This window comes from Aquarana catesbeiana, linkage group LG01 (assembly GCF_042186555.1).
Source record: "Aquarana catesbeiana isolate 2022-GZ linkage group LG01, ASM4218655v1, whole genome shotgun sequence".
Classification (NCBI taxonomy): domain Eukaryota; kingdom Metazoa; phylum Chordata; class Amphibia; order Anura; family Ranidae; genus Aquarana; species Aquarana catesbeiana.
The window spans coordinates 732,815,666-732,841,167 of NC_133324.1; the positions used below are offsets into that span (position 1 = coordinate 732,815,666).

Here is a 25,502-nt window from a genome sequence, read left to right on the forward strand (position 1 = left end):
CCAGCTTTAGTGTCCAATCAACAAGCTAGAGGAGAATGCTGGACCATAGTGGGTTACCTACTAGAATAGAGCAAATTACTTGTTTGATAAGAAATTTTAACTTTTTAGTTTTACGTTATTTAAGAAATTGTCAGCAACAATAAAAATGTTGGGTTGAGTGCAATAGTGAATGTTGCATTTACTGTATTTATTTGTAATATGGAATGTTTTCCTAGATGATTGTTAACTGGCTCAGCAACAAAAAAAATAGGGTAACTGAAGTGTATTGTTTTAAGTAAAATTCAGAATGACTGTTCATCTTATTTTTTTTATTTAACTTTTGTCAAGTAATATAAGTGTCACCATTTCAAATTCCAGATCATTGAGTTTAAACAGTGCAAGTGATGCGTAATTACAAAATGTAGTCTGTCTCTGGCCATAAGCTGCAGAACAGTTTCATCAGAGATACTTTAAACACCTTAGCTTTTATAGAGGCCAGCTAATGGTATGCCAAAACCCTTTTTTGTTTTACTCCATCTTATGTTTTGAGTATATACTGTATATTTAACAAAAAACACATAAAGCAGAGCATGGACCAACATTCAAATACAGGTTATTTTTTTATTGGAAATGTGCTATAATCCTTTGGCTGCTCACAGGCTTCCCACCAACCACAGTTGGTGTCATTTACATTGTGCAGAGGATTAAAAATGTGAATGTTGCTTAGTATAACTTATAAATATCTAACTATTATATAATTATGTGGATATACACAGACAAAGGTAACTTTTTTATTCGTTTTTTTATTTTTTATTTTTTTATTCTAGTCATGTCTGTGCTGCTGTTGTCAATCAAAGACCCTGACAAGCACATCCCCCATGATTGTAACCAGTATGCAGTGGAAAAATCATGATCAAAACTACTACATTGCAGACAAGAGTATTCACAAGGACAGCCTCAATTAGCCACAATTGTCTGCACAACAAGACTTTGAACCACACCATAAAAGTGGTTACTTTCTACAAAAGAACAAACTTCTTATGTTGTTGAAGAAAAGTAAATATCCAGGCAATGCTGGACCCATTGTTCCATTTAAGAGATTTACTGGACCACAGTCAAATCTAAGCTGCAAGCATATGCTCTCCGTTGGCTGTAATACAGTCTTTTATGTCTAATGCTCGGCAGTGTAAGCCGTTGGACCAATGTTGTTCTATGGACTTCTAGGTGGTGATGGAATGTTCAAAGCTATACTGACACACAGCCACTTGTTTTGTCAGTGTCGAAGATACCAAATAATCTAGAACCAGGCTTTGTTGAATTCTATGCTGGCAGCTTCTAATTATCACGTTCCCGAATTATATTGAATGTACTGCTCACCCTACAGGAGGGTGGAAAAGAAAACAGTATTTCTATGGAGTTATTATATAAAACTATAATTACTTTGCATATAACAATTTTTATTTAACATATATAAATGTGTATATTTTTTAATTGGAAACCATAGAGGATTGTGAAATATTGTATAAAAGCATGTGTTGTACTTGCATTTTTCTGGCACACTAAAATATTAGGCATAAAATACAGTATGCATTTTTATGGCACTTCAGTATTCAGAGACCCACCATCTATGTGCAAAAAGGTGGTATTTTTTTTTTGAAGCATGGCAAAGGACACATTAAAGTGTGTTTTACGGACAAAGGTGATTTTATTTAGAGAGGTGTTATGCATAACTGATCATTGTTACTGGTCAAATGGCATGTATTTGTCATAAAAAAGGGATTTAAAATGTCACTATAAAAATTATTACAAATTCTCACTGAATATTTTTTAATTTTATAAATATCTAAATCCTGTGACTACAGTACATAAAAGAAGTCAGTAAATTATGTCTTTTCCAATGTAATAAGTAAGGAACATGGTTAGTCTTGTGTAAAAAAGAAAAAAAAGTGGACGAAAAGAATATGGAGATGTTGTTCATAATAACCAATCAGATACTGCCTATTATATTTCTAGTGAAAGTGAAAGGAAAGCATGCATCCTAATTGTTTATCTAGGCAATATTTATTAAAAAAAAACCCTTTAATGACATTGAAACCTGTAAAGATGCTTTCAAATTTCCCTACCTTAAAGATTCATAATTCATATTTAGCATTGATGTCTCTACAAAATAACCTTTTAGGCAGCTTATTGATACAGTTTGAAATTCAGTGAATTGGGGATGATAGTTAGGTGATTATACAAATCCACTCTAAATATTCAGTATTCCTAGAGTGTACCTGTTAAATCCCTTAATTCTTTCATTTGGTGGGGGTGGATCCTGTTCAAACTAATAAAGTGGTCTAAATCAAGAAAAAATACCCCCACCCACCTAGCCAACATTGAATTATAAAATAGTTTTTTAAAAAGTGTTAAAAGTCCAAAAATTACTGGTCCCACTCCTTGAGGTAACCTCATCTAGGAGGCTACAGAATAATGAGTCTCTCAGAGATTCATAATGGTACTGGAGAGTTATATCCTCATACTCAATTTTGCTCCATTTTCTAATTGATCAGAAAGAACATAGTAGGCCTTGTACCAGTTCACTGGAATCTCTGATCACAGGGTATCAATTTATGTACCCCAAACAGTTCCCAGGGAAGAGAACTCTCTGGTGCCACCTTACAGCAGATACGGTTTGCAAAGATGCACTTTAGGTGTTCACTGAAATAATAAAATAGAACTTGTTCATCACATTAACACATGATATAAAGGTACTGCATTGCCAACAAGTTGTTCCTAGCACTAATACAAGTACTATGTTTTAAAATGATTGTAAAGTCTTGTTTTTTTTTTCAATAAAAATAACAAACCTCATACTTACCTGCCCTATGCAGTGGATTTGCACAGAGCAGCCTGGATCCTCCTCTTCTCGGGTCCCTCTTCTCTGCTCCTGACCCCTCCCTCCTGTTGAGTTCCCCCACAGCAAGCAGCTTGCTATGGGGGCACCCGAGTCACAGCTCTGTGTGTCCTTTCAGACATGGAGCTGTGGCCCGGCCCCGCCCCCTCTCTCCTGATTTACTGACTGACTTTGACAGCAGCGGGAGTCGATGGCACTGCTGCTGTGTCTCAGCCAATCAGAAGGGAGAGTCTTGGGTTGGCCCAGACACTCGTGGACATCTCTGGACAGAGATGGACCCCAGGTAAGCCTGAGGGGGGCTTCTGCACACAGAAGGCTTTTTATCCTAATGCATAGAATGCATTAAGATAAAAAAACCTTCTGACTTTACAACTCCTTTAAGCATCATTATGTACAAATGTTGCCATGTAGATTTAGATTATGTTTCATTAATGCATCATGCCGCCTACTCTAATTAGGAACAGACTTGTGTCCGGTTGTAGAGGCAATACTGTTTTTCCAGTTGGTAAAAGATATCCCACATGTTTTCTTTTAAATTCAGTATGTATTTACAGCTATATGCACATATTAACCTATGCTCTGGGGATGAAATTTTGCAGCTGCCTAATCGAGGAGAAAGGTTTTTTTAACAGACCTCCACAAATGCTACTTCAAAGTGAAAAACATCACAAAAGCTCCATCCTATAGGTTATTTGGGAGCAGACCTACAGTGTTCATAAAATGTATGTAAACATACTTTCCTCGCTGATTTATGGATGTTTACTAATGTTGATACATTATACATCACATATACTTGAATAAATTAGCTAGACTGGTTCCATATTTTATAACACTAGAACAGACACTTAGATGTTAGCAATATGTTGCATTTTTAGTGATGGTTTAGACAGATATTGAGAGGGTCACAACGTTGATCTAGCTTGTACAAATATGGACAGTTTTGCATATACACTATTAAATGTACAGTATACTGTACATGTTTCTGGGATTGAAAACCCCATTTGTAACTGGACAACTTCCATTTTATTTTACTAAACTGATATACAGTATAGTTCCGTATAGTACATTTCTCTTTAAAATGAAAGATACATGTAAAAGTAGAACTCCTGGCTCACTGTTAGCTATGAGAGTTCCCAATATATATGGAGTGGATAGTGTTAAAATATATGGTACATTTTCTATGAAGCAACTGACAACATTGTTTTCTAACATATTGATTAAATTGTCATCCCTAGTGTCTAAAATTGTTGTGTCTAAAAAAGGGATATTTTATGTCACGTTGGACTTCAGTACCAAGAACTGGTAATGTTCAGTGTGTATCTTCTGTGCTACAAAAGGGTGAAAATAATTCTGCTCATCATACTCTGAGCTCTAATATTAAACTAACTCTTGGGCCTGCTGCTCAGGTGCGTTATGTGCACTAATGTTATATTAATGTGCATTGGGTTAAAGTGTATGTAAACTCTAGCAATTTCTCTTATTTGCTACCCTTTGGTCCTTTAAATTTGGTCTGTTAAATATATAAATAAAAGCATTTTATTATAGCTGTTCATCCAGAAAGTAATCCTGTGAGCTGAAAAATCCTTTACTCTCTGCCTCTGGATTGTTATCTGTTAGCATTGTTCCCTGCTATCTCTGCAGACTACAAAAAAGGACTGATAATGCTGGGTACACACTATAGGTTCTCACTATAGGACCCAGCGGGCTGAACAAAAAAAAATCTGAGAGATCGCCATACTAACACAAGTGATGTTAGTGCGGCGATCTCCCCCATTGTGCTATTGGCTTCTGACAGGATGACTGCCCTCCTGGCAGAACACACTGATCAGCACTCGCATCCATTGGGCTGCCATCCAAAATGCATGAAACCACTCAAACTCAATGCACCACCAGTTGTACATTATCGTGTATTGACCCTAACATCCTAACGTTTAACCTAAACTCTTTCACTCTCCCTTACCTCAATGCTAAAAATTAACTAGTTAAACTTAAATGCAACTCTGTGTTTTAGATGTTTTATGTTACTCCAACATAAAGAATGGTTGCATGCACCACCCCCCTAAGACAAATATCCCCCCCCCCCCATTGTTATTCTTTTAATTCAGCCTGGCTGTGCATGGCATTACCTGTCATCCATTGACTGGTTTCACACAATGAAACTACTACAAGTCCCATCGGCTACCTTGTCAGAATGACTGTGCAGAGCCATGCTGGCAATGCCTCCTCCCTCACCAGCTTGTAGTCCAGTTGCATTTCCTCTAGATGCCTTCATTTGTATGAACCTGAGGCTGGAGGTAAACATCCATGAAGCCTCAGTGCAAAAGTAGTAAATGCACCTTATTCATAAGATCAGTGTTGATACATTTTTAATCCAATAACTAACCCTCTAAAGTCTGACCTTCTTCCTAAACGTTTATCTTTAAGCTGAACTCCAGGCAAACAGCTAAATAGACAGATGAAATACATATATCGTAGCTGTTTGGCCTGCCAAATAATTTGACTTATAACAAAAAAAGCTGCGCTGTATGATTATAGTGATCAAAAAAATATTGTGACATATAAGTGATATAGCTAAATAATTTGATTTCTCTTCATTCAGTCCTGAGATTTACACAGCTTTGTCACACAGCACCACCCTGTCTGGCAGGGCAGGAGGACTTGGTTGCTCTTTGCTGCAGTTAGGTAACACAGACCTTGCCTCTCCCGTAGCCTGTAAGGGGACATTGAAAGGAGATGCAGCAGATTGGTGAGGCTAGCTCTCTGTTACTCTGGTCTCTGCTCCTATCATTATGCCCGTCATTATCACATGAGCACTACAGCACAACTGATTGGTTCTTTGCACTGATTCTCTCTTCCCTAGTCTAAGCTTTGCTGTACAGGGACTGCAAAAAGGTAAATGCTTTGGGTTCAGCTTTAACCTTAACTGTAATCTATATCCTGGATGTGGCTTATCAGCACCAAAAGTTTTAGTGCTGAATGCCACCAGTTTTGTGCTGAACAAAATAGTACCAAACCTTCCTTGCCATATACATCTACCTGTATACTTTTACAGCTGTTAAACATTACTTTCTAACATTTCTATTCATCAAGCAGTTATACAGTAGAATTCTTTACATATTTTACTATAATCATGCAACTCTAGAAACATCACACAAGAATACCCTATCAATTTAGGGCAGCCACTGATGGCTCAACTTAGCAAGCAATGCTTTAGTTGTACCCATGCAATAATTCGGCCATTTATGACCTTTCCGATATGTACCTGAGATTATTATTGCACAATTTGTTGAAAATATTTAAATGAGTAGGCATCAATCTTCTCTTTTCAGCAGCAGAGGTGAAGTACTGCTATGTGCTGCGGTCACACATTGGCAGAGTATAGCGGTGACTTGAGTTTGGACACTTCAGCAATGCTGAATGCCCCAGATGAGCAGATTTCCTACCTGTTTTCATTTTCAGAGAGATCTTTACCTAAGGCCTCTCTTAGACACCTTGGTGGGCACACACGTGGAGTTGTCAGCAGAAACCAATCATGTTTCACCCTTCATTTTTATGCGAAACTTTAAAAAGCATTCTAATTTGTCACAATGGGCAACAAATTTTGTTGTCATTTTTCTTTCTCCAGTTTAGTGAACAAGGTTGATTTTAGAACGGTTTTTCTAATGCTCTCCAAATGCATTTTGCCTTTTTATAATCAAGGCCATGTGTCTAAAGCATGCATGTAAAGGTTATTGCCGTTAATCTTGTTGTATCTTCCATTTCTTAATCTAAAAATGTTGTTTTTATGCAGTTACATTTATATGCACTTATTTTGGAACTCTGAATATTTTACATACTAAGAGGCATAAACTCTCTGAACAATTTCTTAAATTCAGAAATGAATTTTAGCGACATCCACCTTTTGCTAAGCTATGCTCTTTAAAGTTTTGTTGTTCCCCCAGAAATGATTTATGTACAAATGTTGTTAATGTGATCTTGTGGTAGCTCATGTTCATGTAAGTAATGTACATACCTGTTTCATTAGTGTTTAATATAAATATAACATTTAGACAACGCTGTGTACTTATACTCAGGTGCAGTTAAGTGTAGGAAGACAATCTATTTATTAGTCATTTTCTACCATGTATGTATATGTATCATCAAACTATAAGCTTCTAACTCAACCCTGCATGTTGGGATTTTTTTAATAAAAAAGCAAAGACTGAACAGTATTGATGTCCTAATACTGAACTCTGGGAACCAAAGAAATAGCTTTAGAAGAGTTCATAGCAGGTCACCTCTGTTGTGTCACAATTCAGTGTTTCTTTTCTTCATACTGCCTAAGAGCCAAGCTTTTAGTTAGGTCAAATTTTACAGCTCCTGCTGTACTTCTATCTCCAACACCAGTGTTATTATAGACACCAATGCTGGTGTTGTGTCTCTGCCCTGTTTTCACTTGCTTATTTACAACATGCATGGCCACAGTGTCATCACAGGGATGTTTTGTGAATAGGATGCAAAGACATGACACCAGCACTGAAATCTATGATACCTACAGTGCTGCTTTGAGGGGGGCAGATATACTGAATTGATGCTGAATTGATACTTAGCAGAGAAAATCAGCTAACCCATCTAAAGCTATTCAATTGGTGGTGCCCAGACTTTAGCTTCAAACCTAATAGCAGATACTTGGCTATATACTTAGATTTATTGGGTCTGAATAACTGTAGTGGGTTTCTTTTTGTATACAGAAACTTCTGACCACCAAAGTGGTTATTATGATACATTTTATTATATATTGTAACAAATCCGTCATACTTATATAGCTCATCAAACCATGGGCAGGCTTAGCTAGGTCTGTTTGACTTTTGGTATTTGAAATACATCTCATTTTAACTTTTTTTAATCCTCTAAGGCCGGTTCACACCTATGCGAATTGGATGCGGGTTTCCCTGTATCTAATTTGCATAGCAGGAGAATGTGACTGGCTCCCTATGGAGCCTGTTCACATATCTCCATTGCGGCTGCAGACTGCACAGAAACGATCTGCGTCTTTGGCTCCGCTTCGGGGCCGAATTCAGGCGGCCCTGATTTGTCCCTGAAACGGGGAACAGGGACCCACAGCGCTCCTGTGCAATCCGCAGCCGGTTCCAGTGTGAACCGAGCTTTAAAGTGGATGTAAACCTGAATTTTTTTTATGTCATAATGTAGAGTATAAGATTTCCTATCATTTGAGCCCAGTCTTGCCACAAAGAGTTAATCCAGCTCTGAGCAATCCTCTTTTATTGTTCAGTGAGATAAAACTTGACAAACAGAGAAAAACTTTGTCAAATCCTCCCCCTTGCTGTGAGTGACAGGTGATTTACATATCTTGTGCACTAGCCTAAGACATGCATTTTTTTTTATTCCCACCCCCACTCCTTTCTTCAGCAGCTCTGCAAGGATTGGATGTTCCACACCTCAGCATGATTTGGCATGCTGAAGTCATGTGGTTACTTTCCTGTCTTTTCACTGGATGTTAGAGATCATAGCAGAAGTTCAGTGTTAGGAATAAACAGGAGAAAATGCATATTGACAAGGAGTGTAGATGTGGGCGGGGATTCTACTGACATCACAACTCCATCCACCGAGCTCCAGACAACAGACCCACCCACAGAATATGCAGTTTTTCGGGTCTCATAACAGAGAGAGGGGAGACATTTGACAGGTATAGATACATGCAGGAGGCATGTATATCCTTATAGATAACCCCTATGGCAGTAGTTTAGAAAGGATGACATTGGGTTTACATCCACTTTATACAATAAATCATTTAATTATTTGATGTTATCTTCTAAATCATATTCTTCTCTTTTCAAGGGAATTAGTTAAAAATATAAGAGATTTGGGCTAAAGTAAACAGTACACATTTTTTAACATGTTCAGTTTGATAAATGACTGTGTATGTTTCCATGAACCTGTGGTTTTTCAGAGAGTATTTTACTCAAATAAAATATTAGAATATAGCTTGTGGCATGTTATTTTTATTCTGTTTGGTTTTTGTTTACTAATGGGGTTGTTTTTTAAAACTAAATTCCAAGGTCTGTTTTTAATTAAAATGTTTAGCCTGCTAAGCAACGCATTTACTGCATTTCATTTTAGGTCTTTAAAGTTAACATTTATGCGATAGGGCCTTTTAAATAAGTGGTATTGTGCAACAGACCCTACCCAATAGAAGTCAATTAGTATTCTTTATCTACAGTTTCCACTCCAGTGAAGTCGAATCTGATTGCCTGACTAGAGTTACAAGTGCTCTTTAAATCCCCTAATACACATAAAACACTTGTCTGAGAAATTGTCCAAATTCTTTAAAGCTCATCTCCGGGTAATAGAGATGCACTTTTTTTTTCTTCTTACTTTGTGAAATAAAACATGCTCACCAAGGTCTGCTGTCCAGGTCCTTGCTGGCATAGTTTCCAGGTGCGAGGGACCACTAAGTCAGCATTGCAGATGTGCCCAAGCCGACTGGTTCCTGACTGTACCCTTTGTGCTGAACGCACTGCTGCCACATCCTCTTTGGGATCTTGAGAGTAACCCACCACTGGAAAGCCAATAGTGAGTGTCCATGTCACACAGGGCACCCAAAAAAGGATCTGGTCTTTGGTAAGCAGATGAAGAGAGAATCGGGGACTTGCAGTATCATATGATCATGGCTTTGGGTGAGTAAAACAGGCATTTACATTTTTTTGTAATGCAAATGATCTGTTGGGGGAGGGGGTGGATCGGAAGAGCCTATAGATTAGCTTTTAGGAAATTATAGTGTGTTTTTTAAATTATAAATGTAATTTTCAGCTTCATTTAAAATAAAAAAATATATTATTTACCTATAAAAGTTTCCCTTTTGTAGACATCCAAAAGCCCTGAGACTGCTACTGCGAATCACTATCCTAGATCTGGTGTCAGAAGTCCACAAGATTAGGAGCTATCACTCAAATGACACTATAGCAGCAGAGCCCACTGCCAGGCCATGGCCTCCCTCCTCCCAGGCCTCCAGCTAGCTGCCAATCCCCTAACCTCCCACAGTCCCTCCCAGCTCCCATAGTGCTACCTAATCTTCCATAGTGGCATGCAGTACCCTCAAACTCACAAGGCCCATGGGTCCCCTAAGACCCCTCAGTCCCCACAGTGCCTGCCAACCTCCAACAGTACCAGTCAGTCCCAAGCAGTACCCCCTAGTTCCAATGTTCCCCCCACAGTGCCCTCCAGTTTCCCAGATTGACCCTGAAAAATCCCCAACCTCCTTGAGGGAGGGACCCCCAAACCCCTACAGTGACCCCATCCCCCCACAGATGCACCCAGCTCCCGCCAGAAACCTCAATCCTTACAGAGCCACCAAGTCTTCTGCAGAGTCTCCAAAGCTACTCCAGAACCTTATTCTCCCCACAGTGACACCCAGGCCCATCTAGAGCCTTCCAGAATTGCAATGCATATTTTGTATTACCATACATGCAAGTTCATTGCAAGTGAAGCAAAAATATTTACTGTGCAAGTAAGTATTTAAAATACTCGGTTTTCCTGTGTATTCACCTTTCACCTTCAAATTTTTAAACAGCTGACAGGGTCTCTTTATGTGAGAACCTGGAAGAAGTTTCTAAGTGGCATGCTTGTTCCAAGTTAATAGTTTAGATGCTAGTGCCAGAAAAAGACAGGCAACTAGTATTCTTAAAAGAAGATCATCAATGGCAGTCTACATATTTCTCTCACTACAAGTTTCCTTTAAGATATTCTAAAATCTTGCTACTTCCCTTCCTGTAATTTGCCAACTAATGAAAATGTTCCTCTAAGTTTTGCATTGAGGCAAATCTGGATCTGTGCCAAAACATCCATTCAGACATCAGGAAGAGAAACACACCCTTCAATTAGGCTTAAATTCTTTGGAATAAAAATAATCACAAAATATATACTAAAGTGTATGATTTCCTCCTTAAAATCAACTGTATGGCCCTTACATGGTAAGATTTTACTTAAAGGGCAACTCCACTTTCGTGGGGAAAAAAATACAAAAAAAAAAAAAATAACATAGCAAATACAAATGCGACTAAAGTCATATTGTGATTAAATGTTTTTAAAAATTACCTTTCCTTTTCAACCTGCAGTTCTGTAATTTTCTGTAAAATGTAATGCAATGTGGCTAACTGGAGGTGTTTTGTAAACAGAATGTGTACAGAACGCCTCCCAGAAACATCATTTCCTGCTTGTGTGATTGGCTCACTGATTTTCCCAGAAGTCTGCAATAAAATACAAGTCCAATTTCAGGCATCCCCTGCAACAAAAATGTCATTTTTGGTGGCATACTCCCAATAGGAAATCACGTCTAAAGGGATGCAGACCCTGCAATTTTCCTCATTAGAGCCCTGCAAGTGCAGCAGCTGATTGATAATTGTGAAACCACTCCCGTTAAATTTACTTTCCACATGGACACAAACACACAGGGATTGCTTCACAATAACTAAAGGTAAGAATCAAGCAAACAAAGTTTGTTAAAATCCTTGTAATGCAACACTGTATCCTGGCCTAGGCCAACAAGGCCCAGGCCTAGGGCAGCACTTTGCAGGGGGGCAGCATGGAAAGAGTCCCCGCCGGCTTGCGCTACACTGTTAGTGTAGCACCAGTCTTATGGGGCGGACTGGGCAGAGAGGCAAATTAGTCTAGCGCCCCCATAAAGCGGCCTCACTGTTTCCGGTATGCAGGCGGCTGGCATTCCGCAACTGACTGTCCTCTCATCCTGGACCACAAACCTTCCTCACTGTGCTATATGTTTTCTGCTGCACCATTGGCAACTAGAGGCAACACTTTTTTCATTTTGGATAGAGTAAGGGAGGGTTATAACCCATGTCAGTTTAGTTTTTACCATCCCTGTCCCATTGCAGAGATTTCTCTTCACTTTCTGCCCCATAGCCAAACAGGAAGTGAGAGGAAATCTATGCAAATTAAGGGAATCCATTGCCCCCCCCCCCCCCCCAGGCCCTCAGAACTAGTGTCCCCACTTGAAAATTTCAGGGCAAGTCTTAAACAGCAAGGGATGTGGCCTTGACAGGAAGGGGTGGGTCATATTTAAATTAGGGGGTCAGGCCTAGGGCAGCACAAAACCTAAATACACTACTGTTGTAATGTACATAGATCACCCAGAGGGGAATGTTTTTTTTATCAGCAAAAGTGGAGTTACTCTTTAATGTCTGCAAACTCCCTAATTGATCACCAAAAATGTTATAATATCATTTCACTTTTGTTGTATCCTAATTCAAAGTTGAGGACAATGCTTCTGTTTATACTTGTTTTATATACGGTAAATACTCTCATTTTTCATCAAAGAGCATGCTTCACATTTGCATTTTGTTTCTGCTAATATTTTTTAACCACTGCAATACCCCTTCATTGTCGAGTCAACTTTCACTTTGCAATGCTGTGACATTTTGACTTGGTCATACAACACTGTACCCAAATGAATTTTATATTATTTTTTAAGACAGAAAAAGCTTTCTTTTGGTGAGATGTATTTATTTATTATATAAAGGAAAAACAAAACATTAAAAAATGTCCCCTTTCTGTGAAAATAATAATGCCTGGACTGTACAAACAATCTAATTATTTGCCACAACTTTTGAAAATGAAGAAATATTCTGGTATTGAACTGGTTAAAACATGGAGCTAGAGAATGATGTACTAGATAGATCGCATACAGTCGGTACATAGAGGGAGGCTGTCGTTAAGGGGTTAATGTACAGGTCACATACAGTGGGAAGATAGAGTTGAAGTGGGTTCATTTGCAGATCTGCAGAATAAGGGAGGTGAATGGGTTAAATTTAAAGATCACATAGAGACAGTTTGGAGATCAGTAGTGTGGGAGAGGAGGGGGTATGAAAGGGTTATCTTTTTTTGCAGCTGCTGCCATGATGTGTACACTGCTCTGGAACTAATGAAGAACTCATTCAGTCTTTAGTTCCTGTTTCCTCCCCTTCGTCCATTATAAGATGAAGGAGCGGGTTCATAGATATTAACAATACATTGTTTACATCTGCGATCACTGTGATTGTCTCCCTATGACCAACCACAGCTCTGTTTGGCTCCATACACAGGCATTACCTGCAGAACGGCCACCCAAGGGTACTTTATACGGTGTTGTTTATGAATAGCTTTGAATAAATACCCATCCATGGTAATCCCACTTACTCTAGATCCACCTCTTCTCTCTGGGTCTGGAGTCCTTGGTAAAATTTTACCCATAATACTCACTGTAATCTGACTATTACGCAACCCACTCTAACTATATCCAATATTGGAGAAATGTGAGAATTCATCATTTTTTTTATCCAATATTGGATACAGTTAACCGCTTTCCTACCGCCTCACACAGATATACTGTGGCAGAAGGGCTCGTACAGGCAAAGTAACGTACCTGTATGTTGCCCTTTAAGAGGCGGCCTGCGGGCACATACGCGCCCGCGGCAAGCTCCATGAGTCGGGTCACAGGTCCCGTGGACTCGATGTCCGCGGAGATACTTGCGATCGTGTCACGGAGAGGAAGAATGGGGAGATGCTAATGTAAACAAGCATCTCCCCGTTCTGCCTCGTGACAGTGTCACTGATCTCTGCTCCCTGTGATTGGGAGCAGAGATCAGTGACATGCCACATGTAGCCACGCCCCCCCACAGTTAGAATCACTCCCCAGGACATACTTAACCCCTACACTGCCCCCTAGTGGTTAACCCCTTCACTGCCAGTGTCATTTACACAGGAATCAGTGCATTTGTATAGCACTGATTGCTGTATAAATGACAATGGTCCAAAAAATGTGTCAAAAATGACCGATGTGTCCGCCATAATGTCGCAGTCATGATAAAAATCACTGATCGCCGCCATTACTAGTAAAAAAAAATTAAAAATGCCATAAAACTATCCCTTATTTTGTAAACGCTATAACTTTTGCGCAAACCAATCAATAAACGCTTATTGAGATTTTTTTTACCAAAAATATGTAGAAGAATAGGTATCAGCCTAAATTGAGGAAAAAAATGTTTTTTTATATGTTTTTGGGGGGATATTTATAATAGCAAAATGTAAAAAATAATGCGTCTTTTTTCAAAGTTGTCGCTCTTTTTTTGTTTATAGCAAAAAAAATAAAAACCGCAGGGGTGATCTAATACCACCAAAAGAAAGCTCTATTTATGTGAAAAAAAGGACGTCAATTTTGTTTTGGAGCCACGTCGCACGACCACGCAATTGTCAGTTAAATCTACGCAGTGCCGAATCGCAAAAAGTGCTCTGGTCTTTGGCCAGCAAAATGGAGCAGGGCTTACGTGGTTAAAGAGGGTTCTGTAGTAGTGCAGATTACAAAGAGTATTGCGGGTGGAATAAATAACTATTCACCATTTCCCTGTTTTTAGATTTATGATGGTAGCAAAGTGATTAAAGGCAATTTAAAAATACCCTAATGGAAAAATCATCAGTAAAAATAATGGCATCTCCTGTATCTGCTTCCACTCCCAATATGTTTGATTCGCAGGAGTTTTCCTAGTGTTTGCTGGCTATTTTTAAAGGCTAAGTACAGTTTCCATAATTCAGTTTAAATATACACCCGGCCTTCCCCAATAGGGACATTTATTTCTAAGCAATAAACATCAACCTCTTAGATAGTCTTAGATACAATTTCTAGTATACAGCCTAACCAAGGAAGTGAAACACAACATCTATGTCTGAGATTTTTTTTTATATCAACTTTTGTTATGAGGCCAGTGAGTGTACTTAATTTCTGTTAACTAAACTGCATTTATCCTTTCATTTATTTATAGGCAGTTTTTAGGCAGTTTAGCTCTTGTGCAGGTATTGAAAAAGCCCCCCACCTCACAATACATGTTGTTATAGCAAAAATGAATGACAATCCCGATATCTGTGAAAAAAACAAAAAGACAGGCTATGGATACCGGACCCCTGTATGTGACTTGGTGACTCTGAGTTGCTCTCCTAAATCTCACTTCTGACACTTTGCAGGGTTATAGAGTGGTCACAAATAATGTAGCTGACTGGGTATGTGTCCTATCAATATCTTTATGCTTGATCTTGATCACTGTTTGATTATTGTTGTATAAGCTTTTCTGGAAAAGTGGCAAGAACTCTTACAATCTACCCAAGATGCTCTCCATTTCATTGATACCCATACCTTGCTTTACATAGCACTTGTATTATGAAACATGTGAGGGCTGATTGATCATCACTTCAACCGCCACTTGATGTTTCTTGGTCCTAGTGACCTATGTTTGTTCTTTTGACTGTTAACCCCCCGCCCCCTTTTATTTTTTCTTTCTTGAGGAGGTTCCCTATTTGCTTTTTCTTTTTCTTTCTCCTCTTCTTCTTTTTAGTAATGCAACCAATGTACGGTATGCCTAGCTATCATGTGCAAATAGTGATATGTTATGTACATATTTCACAGACATACTGTGATAGAGTAACATCTACATACAGATTAATAATACAACCATCAGTCCCTCCCTTGATGCCAGGGTGCTAGGTGTAATCCTGGACTCTGACCTGTCCTTTTAGCCCCAAATCCAATTGCTGTCCAAATCTTGCAGACTTCACTTCTGTAACATCTCCAAAATATGCCCCTTTTTAACCATTGAAATCACTAAGCAACATATTCACTCCCTAGTTATCTCTCGCCTTGACTAGTTTAACTGTCAGGGCTGGGCTCAGCCTATCCTTCTCTGAGCTGGCCACTCAGCTGTTGGCTAATTGCCAGCTCCTATATCTTCACAGTGACTCACCTGTTGATGATATCCTGCTCGTCAGTCCTGCTTACTTAAGCCATCAAGCCCAGATGATCTCTGCCTTCACCTTGGTCAACATCACAGAGACTTTCTCCTGCGCTCCTGTTAAAGACTTGCTTGGCTGACATTCCTTCTGGCTCCAGATCCTGCTTGCTGTTCTACTACGCTGATTCCTGGCTTCCTGTCTTTCTGGCTTGCCTGACCATCCGTTCCGGTTACCGAAATTTGGCTATGTTTTGACAACCTTTGCTCTATTTACTTTTATTATTAAACAAGTGTGATTTAACTGTACTTCTGTCTCGGTCTGATTCATGGTTTCTGATAGTAGGCGAAGGCCATGAATTCGGAAGATGCAGTCAATCCATTTATTGGTAATATCTTTTCCAGATTGGATGAAAAGGATCACCACATGGATCAGTTTGCCATGGCATTACAAATGCTCCTGAGTCGCATGGCTCACCTGGAATCTCCCACTGTGGCTGCTCCGGTACAACCTGTGCTGCAGGCTGTCCCTGCTGCTGCTCCAGTCTCTGTGCAGGCAATTGCCTCGAGTATTACCTCTATAAGAGGTATGTCTGGTTCTGCTCCGCTTCCCCAGCGATTTGGGTGTGATTCAATCCAATGCAGAAGGTTTCTCAACCAGGTTGAGATATACTTTGAGATGCTGCCCCAGGCGTTTCCCATGGACAGAAGCAAAGTAGGTTCTGTGATATCTTTGCTTTCTGAGAGAGCTTTGGCCTGGGCAAACCCTCTATGGGAGACGTAAAAACCCATTGTCCTGAGTTACTCAGTGTTTGTTGCTTCCTTTAAAGGGGCATTTGATGTTCCTGCTCGCTCCACTTCTTCTGCCAAGTGCTTCATGTCCATCAAACAGAGTACGAGAACTGTTCCCAATTACACCATTGAATTCTGTACTCTGGTAGCAGAGGTTGCTTGGAACAATGAGGCCCTTGTGGCTGCTTTTTCTCATGGTCTTTAGGATACCATCAAGGATGAGATAGGAGCTCGAAATATACCCACTGAGCTGGAGAAGTTGATCATGTTTGCCATCCTCATTGACTCCAGACTCAGAGAAAGACTCTCTTTTAAGGAGCGCTTGCGGAAGCCTCGTGTACATTTGTCTCCGAGCTTTGCAGTCCCACCCTTGCCTCCCTCACCTCCCATGCCTCCTGGTACCGAGTCGGTCAGTGAAGGTGAACCCATGCACTTGGGCTTCACATGTCTCTCTGCGGATGAAAGTGCCCTTAGGAGAAGGGAGAGATTGTGCCTTTATTGTGGCCAGGCAGGTCACTTTTTCAAATCTTGTCCTATCCGTCCAGGGATTGCCCGAACCTTGAGCTCCTGTCAAGGAAAGACCTTAGTTGCGTTGTTTCATCCCCAGTTATCCAGAAGGATAAACCCTTGGTTCCGGTTACCCTTTCTTGGGCTGAGTCGTTCGTCGAGATACAGGCTCTAATCGACTCTGGGGCTGCAGGCCTGTTCATTGATGCTGCCTTTGTATCAAAGCACTAGATTCTGCTGCAGCTGCGTGCCACTCCACTTGCCATTGTGGCTCTTGACGGAAGACTTCTATAGCCTGCCCATGTGACCCATGAGACTGTTCCATTGTCCGTGGCCGTTGGGGTTCTTCACCATGAGATAATCTAATTCCAAGTTATTTCCTCACCTAAGTTTCCGCTGGGTATTGGTTATTCTTGGTTACAGAGGCACAACCCCTTGTTTGATTGGCTCCGTGCTGAGGTTCTCTCCTGATCACCACAATGCAGTAAGACATACTTCCAGAAGGTAGCCAAGGTCCTGTGCACCTCTTCACTCTCCTGCCTGCCGGAGTAGTACCGCAATTTTAGCGATGTCTTTGACAGAGTTTAAACCGGTAGTTTGCCTCCACACCGGTTGTATGATAGTGCAATTGACCTTCAACCTGGTGCCATACCCCCTCATGGCTGGGTTTACCCTTTGTCCGTCTTGGAGGATAAGGCCATGGAGGAGTATGTTGCAGACGCACTTTCTTGAGGTTTCATCCACAAATCCTCATCTCCTGCTGTTGCTGATTTCTTCTTTGTGAAGAAGAGTGGTGAACTGAGACCTTGTATTGATATTCTGCTTCATAAACTAAGAGAGAACAATCTCTATTGTAAATTGGAGAAGTGCGAATTCCATCATCAACAGGTTAAATTCCTGGGTTATGTCATTTCCACTGCTGGTTTTTCGATGGACCCAGAGAAACTTTCAGCAGTCCTACAGTGGCCCCGACCCATGGGTTTACGTCCTCTGCAGCATTTTCTTGGTTTTGCCAACTATTATCGGAAGTTTATTTGTAACTTCTCGTCTCTGGTCAAGCCCCTGACTGATATGACCAGAAAGGACGGTAACCCACAGAGTTGGTCTCCGGAGTCCATTATGGCCTTTGAGAGTTTCTGCTTCTGCGTTGGTACATTCTGATCCTACGTTATCTTCTATCCTTGAGGTTGATGCTTCTGAGACTGGTTGGCGTCCTTCTGTCTCAACGTCCTACCTCTGAGAGCGCTATGCATCCTTGTGGCTACTTTTCCAAGAAATTGTCACCTGCAGAGTGCGATTATGAGATTGGGGACAAAGAGCTGTTAGCGATCATTTTAGCCCTGACAGAATGGAGACATCTCCTTGAAGGTACCACTGTGCGGGGTCTCATTCTTACTGACCATAAGAATCTCACATTCTTGTCTGAGGCTAAACGCCTCTCTCTCAGAAGGGCGCAATGGGCTCTTTTCTTGTCAAGTTTCAATTACATTGTTTCATTCTTACCCAGTACTAAGAATGTAAGGCCTGATGCTTTGTTGTGACAATTTTCCTCCACTTCCAAGATGGAGTCAGTTCCGGTTCCTGTGATTCCTCCTATTCATATTCTGGCTACGGTTCGCACCAGTCTCACTTCTCCTTTGGGTGAAAAAATTCTTGCTGCTCAGTTCCATGCTCCTCCTGAGAAACCTTGTGACCACTGCTTTGTTCCAGAGAGTCTCCTACTGCCATGCTCCAGACTTACCATTCTCACAAGGCTGCTGGCCACCCTGGGAAGAATCAACTCTTTTTGCTATTTCCCAACAATTCTGGTGGCCTAGTCTACGTGCTGATGTAACCGCCTTCGTAGCTGCCTGTTCCGTGTGTGCTCAGAGTAAGACTCCACAACACTTTCCACTGGGCCTCCTACAACCCATACCCAATGGAGAGAGGCCCTGGACCCACCTGTCTATGGATTTCATTGTGGAGTTACCCAACTCCCAGGGCAACACAGTTATCCTTATGGTGGTTGACCGGTTCTCGAAAATGTCTCATTGTATTCCACTTAAGAAGTTGCCCACTTCTAAGGAACTGGCTTCCATTTTTGCTCTGGAGAGCTTTCGCTTACATGGGCTACCCAAAGTGATCGTCCCGGACAGGGGTAGTCAGTTTATGTCCCGGTTCTGGCAAGCCTTTTGTGCACAGTTGTAAATTCAGCTTGACTTCTCTGCGTATCACCCGCAGTCTAATGGGGCCGCAGAATGAGCCAATCAGTCCTTGGAGCAGTTCCTACATTGCTATATTTCTGACCATCATAACAACTGGTCAGACCTCTTACCATGGGCGGAGTTTGCTTACAATAGTGCCTTGAATTCTGCTTCCCGATTGCCCCCGTTTATGGTGAACTCTGGTTTCCAACCTTCCATGTTGCCTGACTCATTTGTTCCGCTGAGTATTCCTGCATTAGAGGAGCATCTCTGTGGGCTTCATTCCACTTGGACATAATGCCACGTACACACGATCGGACTTTCTGGCATACTTTGTCCGCCACACTTTCCGACGGACTTTGTCCACCAGGTGCGCCGGACTTTAAAACGGACGGACTTGCCCACACACGACCGGACTTTCCGGCGGGCTAAATCCGCTCGTCTTTCTGACGGACTTTCGCCGGAGTTACGGCGGACTTTCATAATGAACAGACTTGCCCACACATGGACAAGTCCGTTCATTTTGAACGTGACTCAGGTGCGACGGGACTAGAAAAGGAAGTCAATCTTGCCGCTTTTATCGGCAAGATTGACACCTTGCGAGCTCCGTCACGGGTCATACCAGGCCCTTAGGTCTGGTATGGGTTATAAAGGGAACCCCCTACGCCGAAAAAACGGCGTGGGGTCCCCCCTAAAATCCATACCAGACCCCGATCCGAGCACGCAGCCCGGCCGGTCAGGAAAGGGGGTGGGGACGAGCGAGCGCCCCCCTTCCTGAACCGTACCAGGCCGCATGCCCTCAACATGGGGGGTGGGTGCTTTGGGGGAGGGGGGCCCTGCAGGGCCCCCCCAAAGCACCTTGTCCCCATGTTGATGAGGACAAGGGCCTCTTCCCTACAACCCTGGCCGTTGGTTGGCGGGGGTCTGCGGGCGGGGGGCTTATCGGAATCCGGGAGCCCCCTATAATAAGAGGGCCCCCAGATCCCGGCCCCCCACCCTATGTGAATGAGTATGGGGTACATGGTACCCCTACCCATTCACCTAGGGAAAAACTGTCAAAAATAAAACACACTACACAGGTTTTTAAAATAATTTATTAAATAGCTCCGGGGGGGTCTTCCTCCGGCTTCGGGGGTCTTCTTCTGGCTTCGGGGGTCTTCTTCCGGCTTCGGGGGGTCCCTCCGGTTCCTCTTCTCCCGGCGTCCGGTTGGTTCTTCTCCGCTCTCTCCGGCCTCTTCTCCCGGTGTTCCAGTTCTTCAGCCACTCCTCTGCTGTCTTCAGGCCGCTCTTTTGCCAGTGGAGGTCCGGACTTCTGGGCTTCTTGTCTTCTTCCCTCTTCTCTTCTCCAGATGTTGACACGACGCTCTCTCCGGCTGGACTGCTCTCTGAGCGCTCCGTTGTGACTTATATAGACCCCGCCCCCTTATGATGTCCCAGTCCCTGGGCATGCTGGGACTGGGACGTTTTAGGGGGCGTGGTCAACATCACCCAGTGACTACGCCCCTTAAAACGTCACAGTCCCAGCATGCCCAGGGACTGTGACATCATAAGGGGGCGGGGTCTCAGCCTATATAATTCACAACGGAGCGCTCAGAGAACAGTCCAGCCGGAGAGAGCGTTGTGTCAACATCTGGAGAAGAGGGAAGAAGACTAGTAGCCCAGAAGTTCGGACCTCCGCTGGCAAAAGAGCGGCCTGAAGACAGCAGAGGAGCCGACTGAAGAACTGGAACACTGGGAGAAGAGGCCGGAGAGAGCGGAGAAGAACCAACCGGACGCCGGGAGAAGAGGAACCGGAGGGACCCCCCGAAGCCGGAAGAAGACCCCCGAAGCCAGAAGAAGACCCCCGAATCCGGAGGAAGACCCCCCCGGAGCTGTTTAATAAATTATTTTAAAAACCTGTGTAGTGTGTTTTATTATTGACACTTTTTCCCTAGGTGAATGGGTAGGGGTACCATGTACCCCATACTCATTCACATAGGGTGGGGGCCGGGATCTGGGGGCCCTCTTATTATAGGGGGCTCCCGGATTCCGATAAGCCCCCCCGCCCGCAGACCCCGACAACCAACGGCCAAGGTTGTCGGGAAGAGGCCCTTGTCCTCATCAACATGGGGACAAGGTGCTTTGGGGTGGGGGGCCCCGCAGGGCCCCCTCCCCCAAAGCACCCACCTCCCATGTTGAGGGCATGCGGAGCTTCCCTTTAAAATCCATACCAGACCTAAGGGCCTGGTATGCCCCATGCTCGCCGCAATAGGAAAATTTGTTTTCGCGAGCGCGAAATGCAATACCCTGCCCTTGCGTCGTATCTGGTCCGTTGGACCGGCATACAGGCGAGCAGGCTTTCCGTCGGACCAGCACATAGACGAGCAGACTTTCCGCCAGAAACTGAGTCCAACGGAAAGATTTAAAACATGTTTCAAATCCAGTGGCTTACGCGTTAGACCTTCCTTCTGATATGCGTATTTCAAATGTAGTTCATGTCTCTTTATTAAAACCTTCAAATATTTTGTTTCGGGATTTCGTTTTCGTCCAAAAAATAAATTTAGTTACTCCCGAAATTCGTTTTTATTTATTTAGTTTTGTTAAAAAATGCATTAGTCCGAAAATCCGAAATAATTAAGGTTGAATCTGTCATTGAAGGCTGATGGTGTCTGTCAAATGTTCTAAGATTCGACGGAGCAGCTAAACTGTACAACTCAATCGTACATTTCCAGTTGAATGTTCCGCCTACAAGCTATAGTAGAATTCTAATGTTATATGACACTAGTAATAATTATGTTTATTTATTATTATTACTAGTCAACCAACATTAGAATTCTTCTATAGCCTATGGGCGGAGCATTTGACCATAAATGTCCACTAGCGGCGACTGCTTTGTCAAATCTTCATGTCGAATCTATTCTCTCTATGTCGAATAATCTTGGACTAATAGAGTTAGGTTAGGCGCATTCGACCTTTTTTGCTATTGACTCTATAATGTCAAATCTTTTCTCTCTGTTGAATCTTTTCTCTCTATGTCGAATCTTTTCCTTCTATGTAGAATAATCTTGGACTAATAGAGCTAAGGTTAGGCACATTCAACCACAGGTTCGATGGACACAGATCGCTATTGTCAGCCTCATGTCGAATCTCTTATCTATATTGAACTGTTCTCGAAACTAAAACGAAAATAAAGCATTTGTTTATGTCGGATCTTTCGGTTTTTGCACTCAGCACGTTTGTTATCGTTTGTTAATACCCAAAATTCGGACGAAAATGCATTAGGACGAAAACGAATGCAAATGTCTACCTGGTGCATTGGAAAGGGTACAGTCCGGAGGAACGCTCTTGGGTCTCATCCTCGGACGTACATGCCCCTGGCTTGTCTGACTATCCGTTCCCGTTACCGAACTTTGGCTATGTTTTAACTACATTTGTTCTATTTACTTTTATTATTAAACAAGTATGATTTAATTGTACTTCTGTCTCGGTCTAAATCATGGATTCTGACAATAAATCCTTTTTCCTTGGCCTACCTCTCACTGCAAGCTATCCCCTCTTCAGTCTATCATGAATGCTGGTGCCAGACTCATCTACCTTACCAACTGTTCAGTGTCCGCCATCCCTCTCTGCCAATCCCCCCACTGACTTCCCATTGCCCAACAAATAAAATTCAAAACACTAACAATAACATACAAATGCATTTACATGCTTGTCTCCAGGACTTCTCCAGAGCCTCTCCCATCCTCTGGAATTCCCAATTTGTCTGGTTATATCTTAGTCTGTCCACTTTTAGGCGATCCCCGAAAACTCATCTCTTCAGGGAGGCCTAGCCTGCCTTCAGCTAACAACCGAATCTTCTACTTCTCTCATCAGTTCATCCCTCACGGTTACTACCATTTGTTACATGAGCGTTTGTTAAGAGGGCCCTGCTCCAGTGAGCTAACTCTCTTGTGTTGAATTGTATTGTTGCTGTATTGTCTCACTTTATATTGTAAAGCACTGCGTACACTGTTGGTGCTATATATATCCTGTATAACATGGGTCTTCAAACTATGGCCCTCCAGTTGTTGGGGAACTACAATTCTCATCATGTCTAGTCATGTCTGTGAATGTCAGAGTTTTACAATGCCTCGTGGGATGTGTAGTTCTGCAACAGCTGGAGGGCCGTAGTTTGAAGATCCCCGCTGTATAACAATATTCTCTAAAAATATATAAATATTATAAAAAAAAATTACATTACAGTCATTTTTAAGTTGGAGACCCTGATGTCCAAATCAGAGTATGGAGAAAAGCAATAGCTACATGCTTTTACCAGTCTATATTGTATTCATTCTCCATCCTTGTGCATATGCCAAAATATTGCCAAATGGCTTGAAGTTACAGTAGCATGAGATGGACACATTCAAAATGACTTGTGTAACTAATGGGCCTATTGTTGTTAGATTTTTTAGTTCCTAACATTAGCAAATCAGAGCATCGGCACCCTTAGCGTTGCTGCCACTTGGTGCAGAAGTCAGTAATCTCCAGATAAAAATATAACAGGAACATTTTCATATGTCTTGTGCAGAACATTTTGGTTTTGATGAGATCATCTTGATTTTTTGACAATAAAGAATGTTAATAATTGGATGATGCTGGTTCCCAAAATGTAAAAGAGGGGTTGGAGATTTATAGACACAGATACACATTTAGAGGCTCATTGTGAGCATTACACTCTGACAGACACCTCCACCAGCAGACATTACTTTCCGGCTATGAGTTCTGTGTCAGCAATATGTTTGGCATATGTACACTTCCATGCTATAGCTGTTCCAATATCTTATTTATTGTATGCTGCTAGCCCACTCTATTTCTGTAATGCCGCGTACACACGAGCAGGCTTCTCGTCCGCCTGAACTTCGAAGGACTTTTTGACGAAGTTTCCGACGAAGTTGCGATGGAGTTCCAATGAAACGGACTTGCCTACACACGATCACACCAAAGTTCGATTGTTTTGAACGTGATGATGTACGACCGGACTAGAATAAGGAAGTTCATAGCCAGTAGCCAATAGCTGCCCTTGCGTCCTTTTTTGTCCGTTGGACTAATATACAGATGAACGTATTTTTCGACCGGACTCGAGTCCGTTGGGAAGATTTGAAACATGTTCTATTTCTAAAGTCCATCTGATTTTCCGACAGCGAAGGTCCAATGAAGCCCACACATGGTCGAATTGTCCAGCGGATTCGTTCCGTCGGACCTTTGCTGTCGAAAAGTCCGGTCGTGTGTACGCGGCATAACTGTAAATGGTATCAATGTCCCTCTCCCTTTCAGATTGCTTGTTTGCTCTGAGAGACTCACACTCAATTATATTCAGGTTATCTGTGGGAATTAAACTATCCATTGACCAGTGCTGCCTATCAATATTACAATAGCCCCTTTGAGCTTTATTCTTATTTTTTCTATATAATGATTACATGGCGTGCGCTCACCATGTCTGTTTGAGGTTAGTATATCATACTTTATCTTGTGTGTTGTCGGTCCAAATTTATGTTATATGGCCTGTGTTAAACCGACATATATACTATTTATATACCTTTTTTTATATCCTTAGATGACACTATAATTCTGTGAGCTGCCCAAAAGCCCTCTCTTTAGTGCTGTCTCCACTTTAGTGCTGTATTACCTACATAGAGGAACCAAACCCCATGGCCTTTCTGTATACATATACCGGTACTTCTGGCAAGTTTGACAGTCCTATATATAGAATATACTCCAGATTTTGGATGTGGTGTTGGTGCCTGTCTTCTACTGTTACTATATATGCACTACCTCTGTTTTGAGGTACTAGATGACTTGTTTACTATTGAATACCTGGTGTATCCCCACATCTTTCCATGCCCACTTTTGCATGCTTGCTCCTAGCTATGGGATCTTGAAAATGTTTTCATTATATTTGATCATTTGTTTTGTTTTATATATATTTACTGATGTTTTCTCCATTTATTTAGTGAAAAATACTGATAAGCTCCTTAAAAAGCATCATATTACAAAACATGTTGTGCTTGTATCCCCAAAAATGGCATTCTGCCCCCACTCTGTTAAGGGAACCCCCAGTGGTCATTACACCTATTGACCCAGGCCCAGCGGCCAGAGTTGGATGTGCTGATTACCACCTGTATAAGTCTGTATTTTATATGTTTTTAAGAAATGTTTGTTTATCTGTTATTAACAAAAATTACTTATTTTTATTACATTGGTGCCTGTAAAGTCCATGATTCCTCTTCAATACAATTTATAGACACAGACCTGCTTCTGGAAGTTTTTTTTCTGTAACTTGCGGTACAGAGATACAAGGATTTATGATATTAGTCAAAATTCTTACCTTTCTGTACCGCTAACTTCTGAAAATATTATTCCTGA

The 25,502-nt window shown here is 41.7% G+C and overlaps 1 protein-coding gene across 1 annotated transcript in view; it reads left to right on the plus strand.

Annotated features, from left to right (window-relative positions):
* The window catches only part of EDNRA (endothelin receptor type A), a 111,521-nt gene extending 102,662 nt beyond the window's left edge, over positions 1-8,859 (plus strand). Inside the window, exon 8 of the mRNA XM_073604726.1 lies at positions 807-8,859. Coding sequence (XP_073460827.1) covers positions 807-944 — 138 coding nt within the window. The 3' untranslated portion in view covers positions 945-8,859. The remainder of the gene's footprint in view (positions 1-806) is intronic.
* The last annotated feature ends 16,643 nt before the right edge of the window (positions 8,860-25,502 follow it).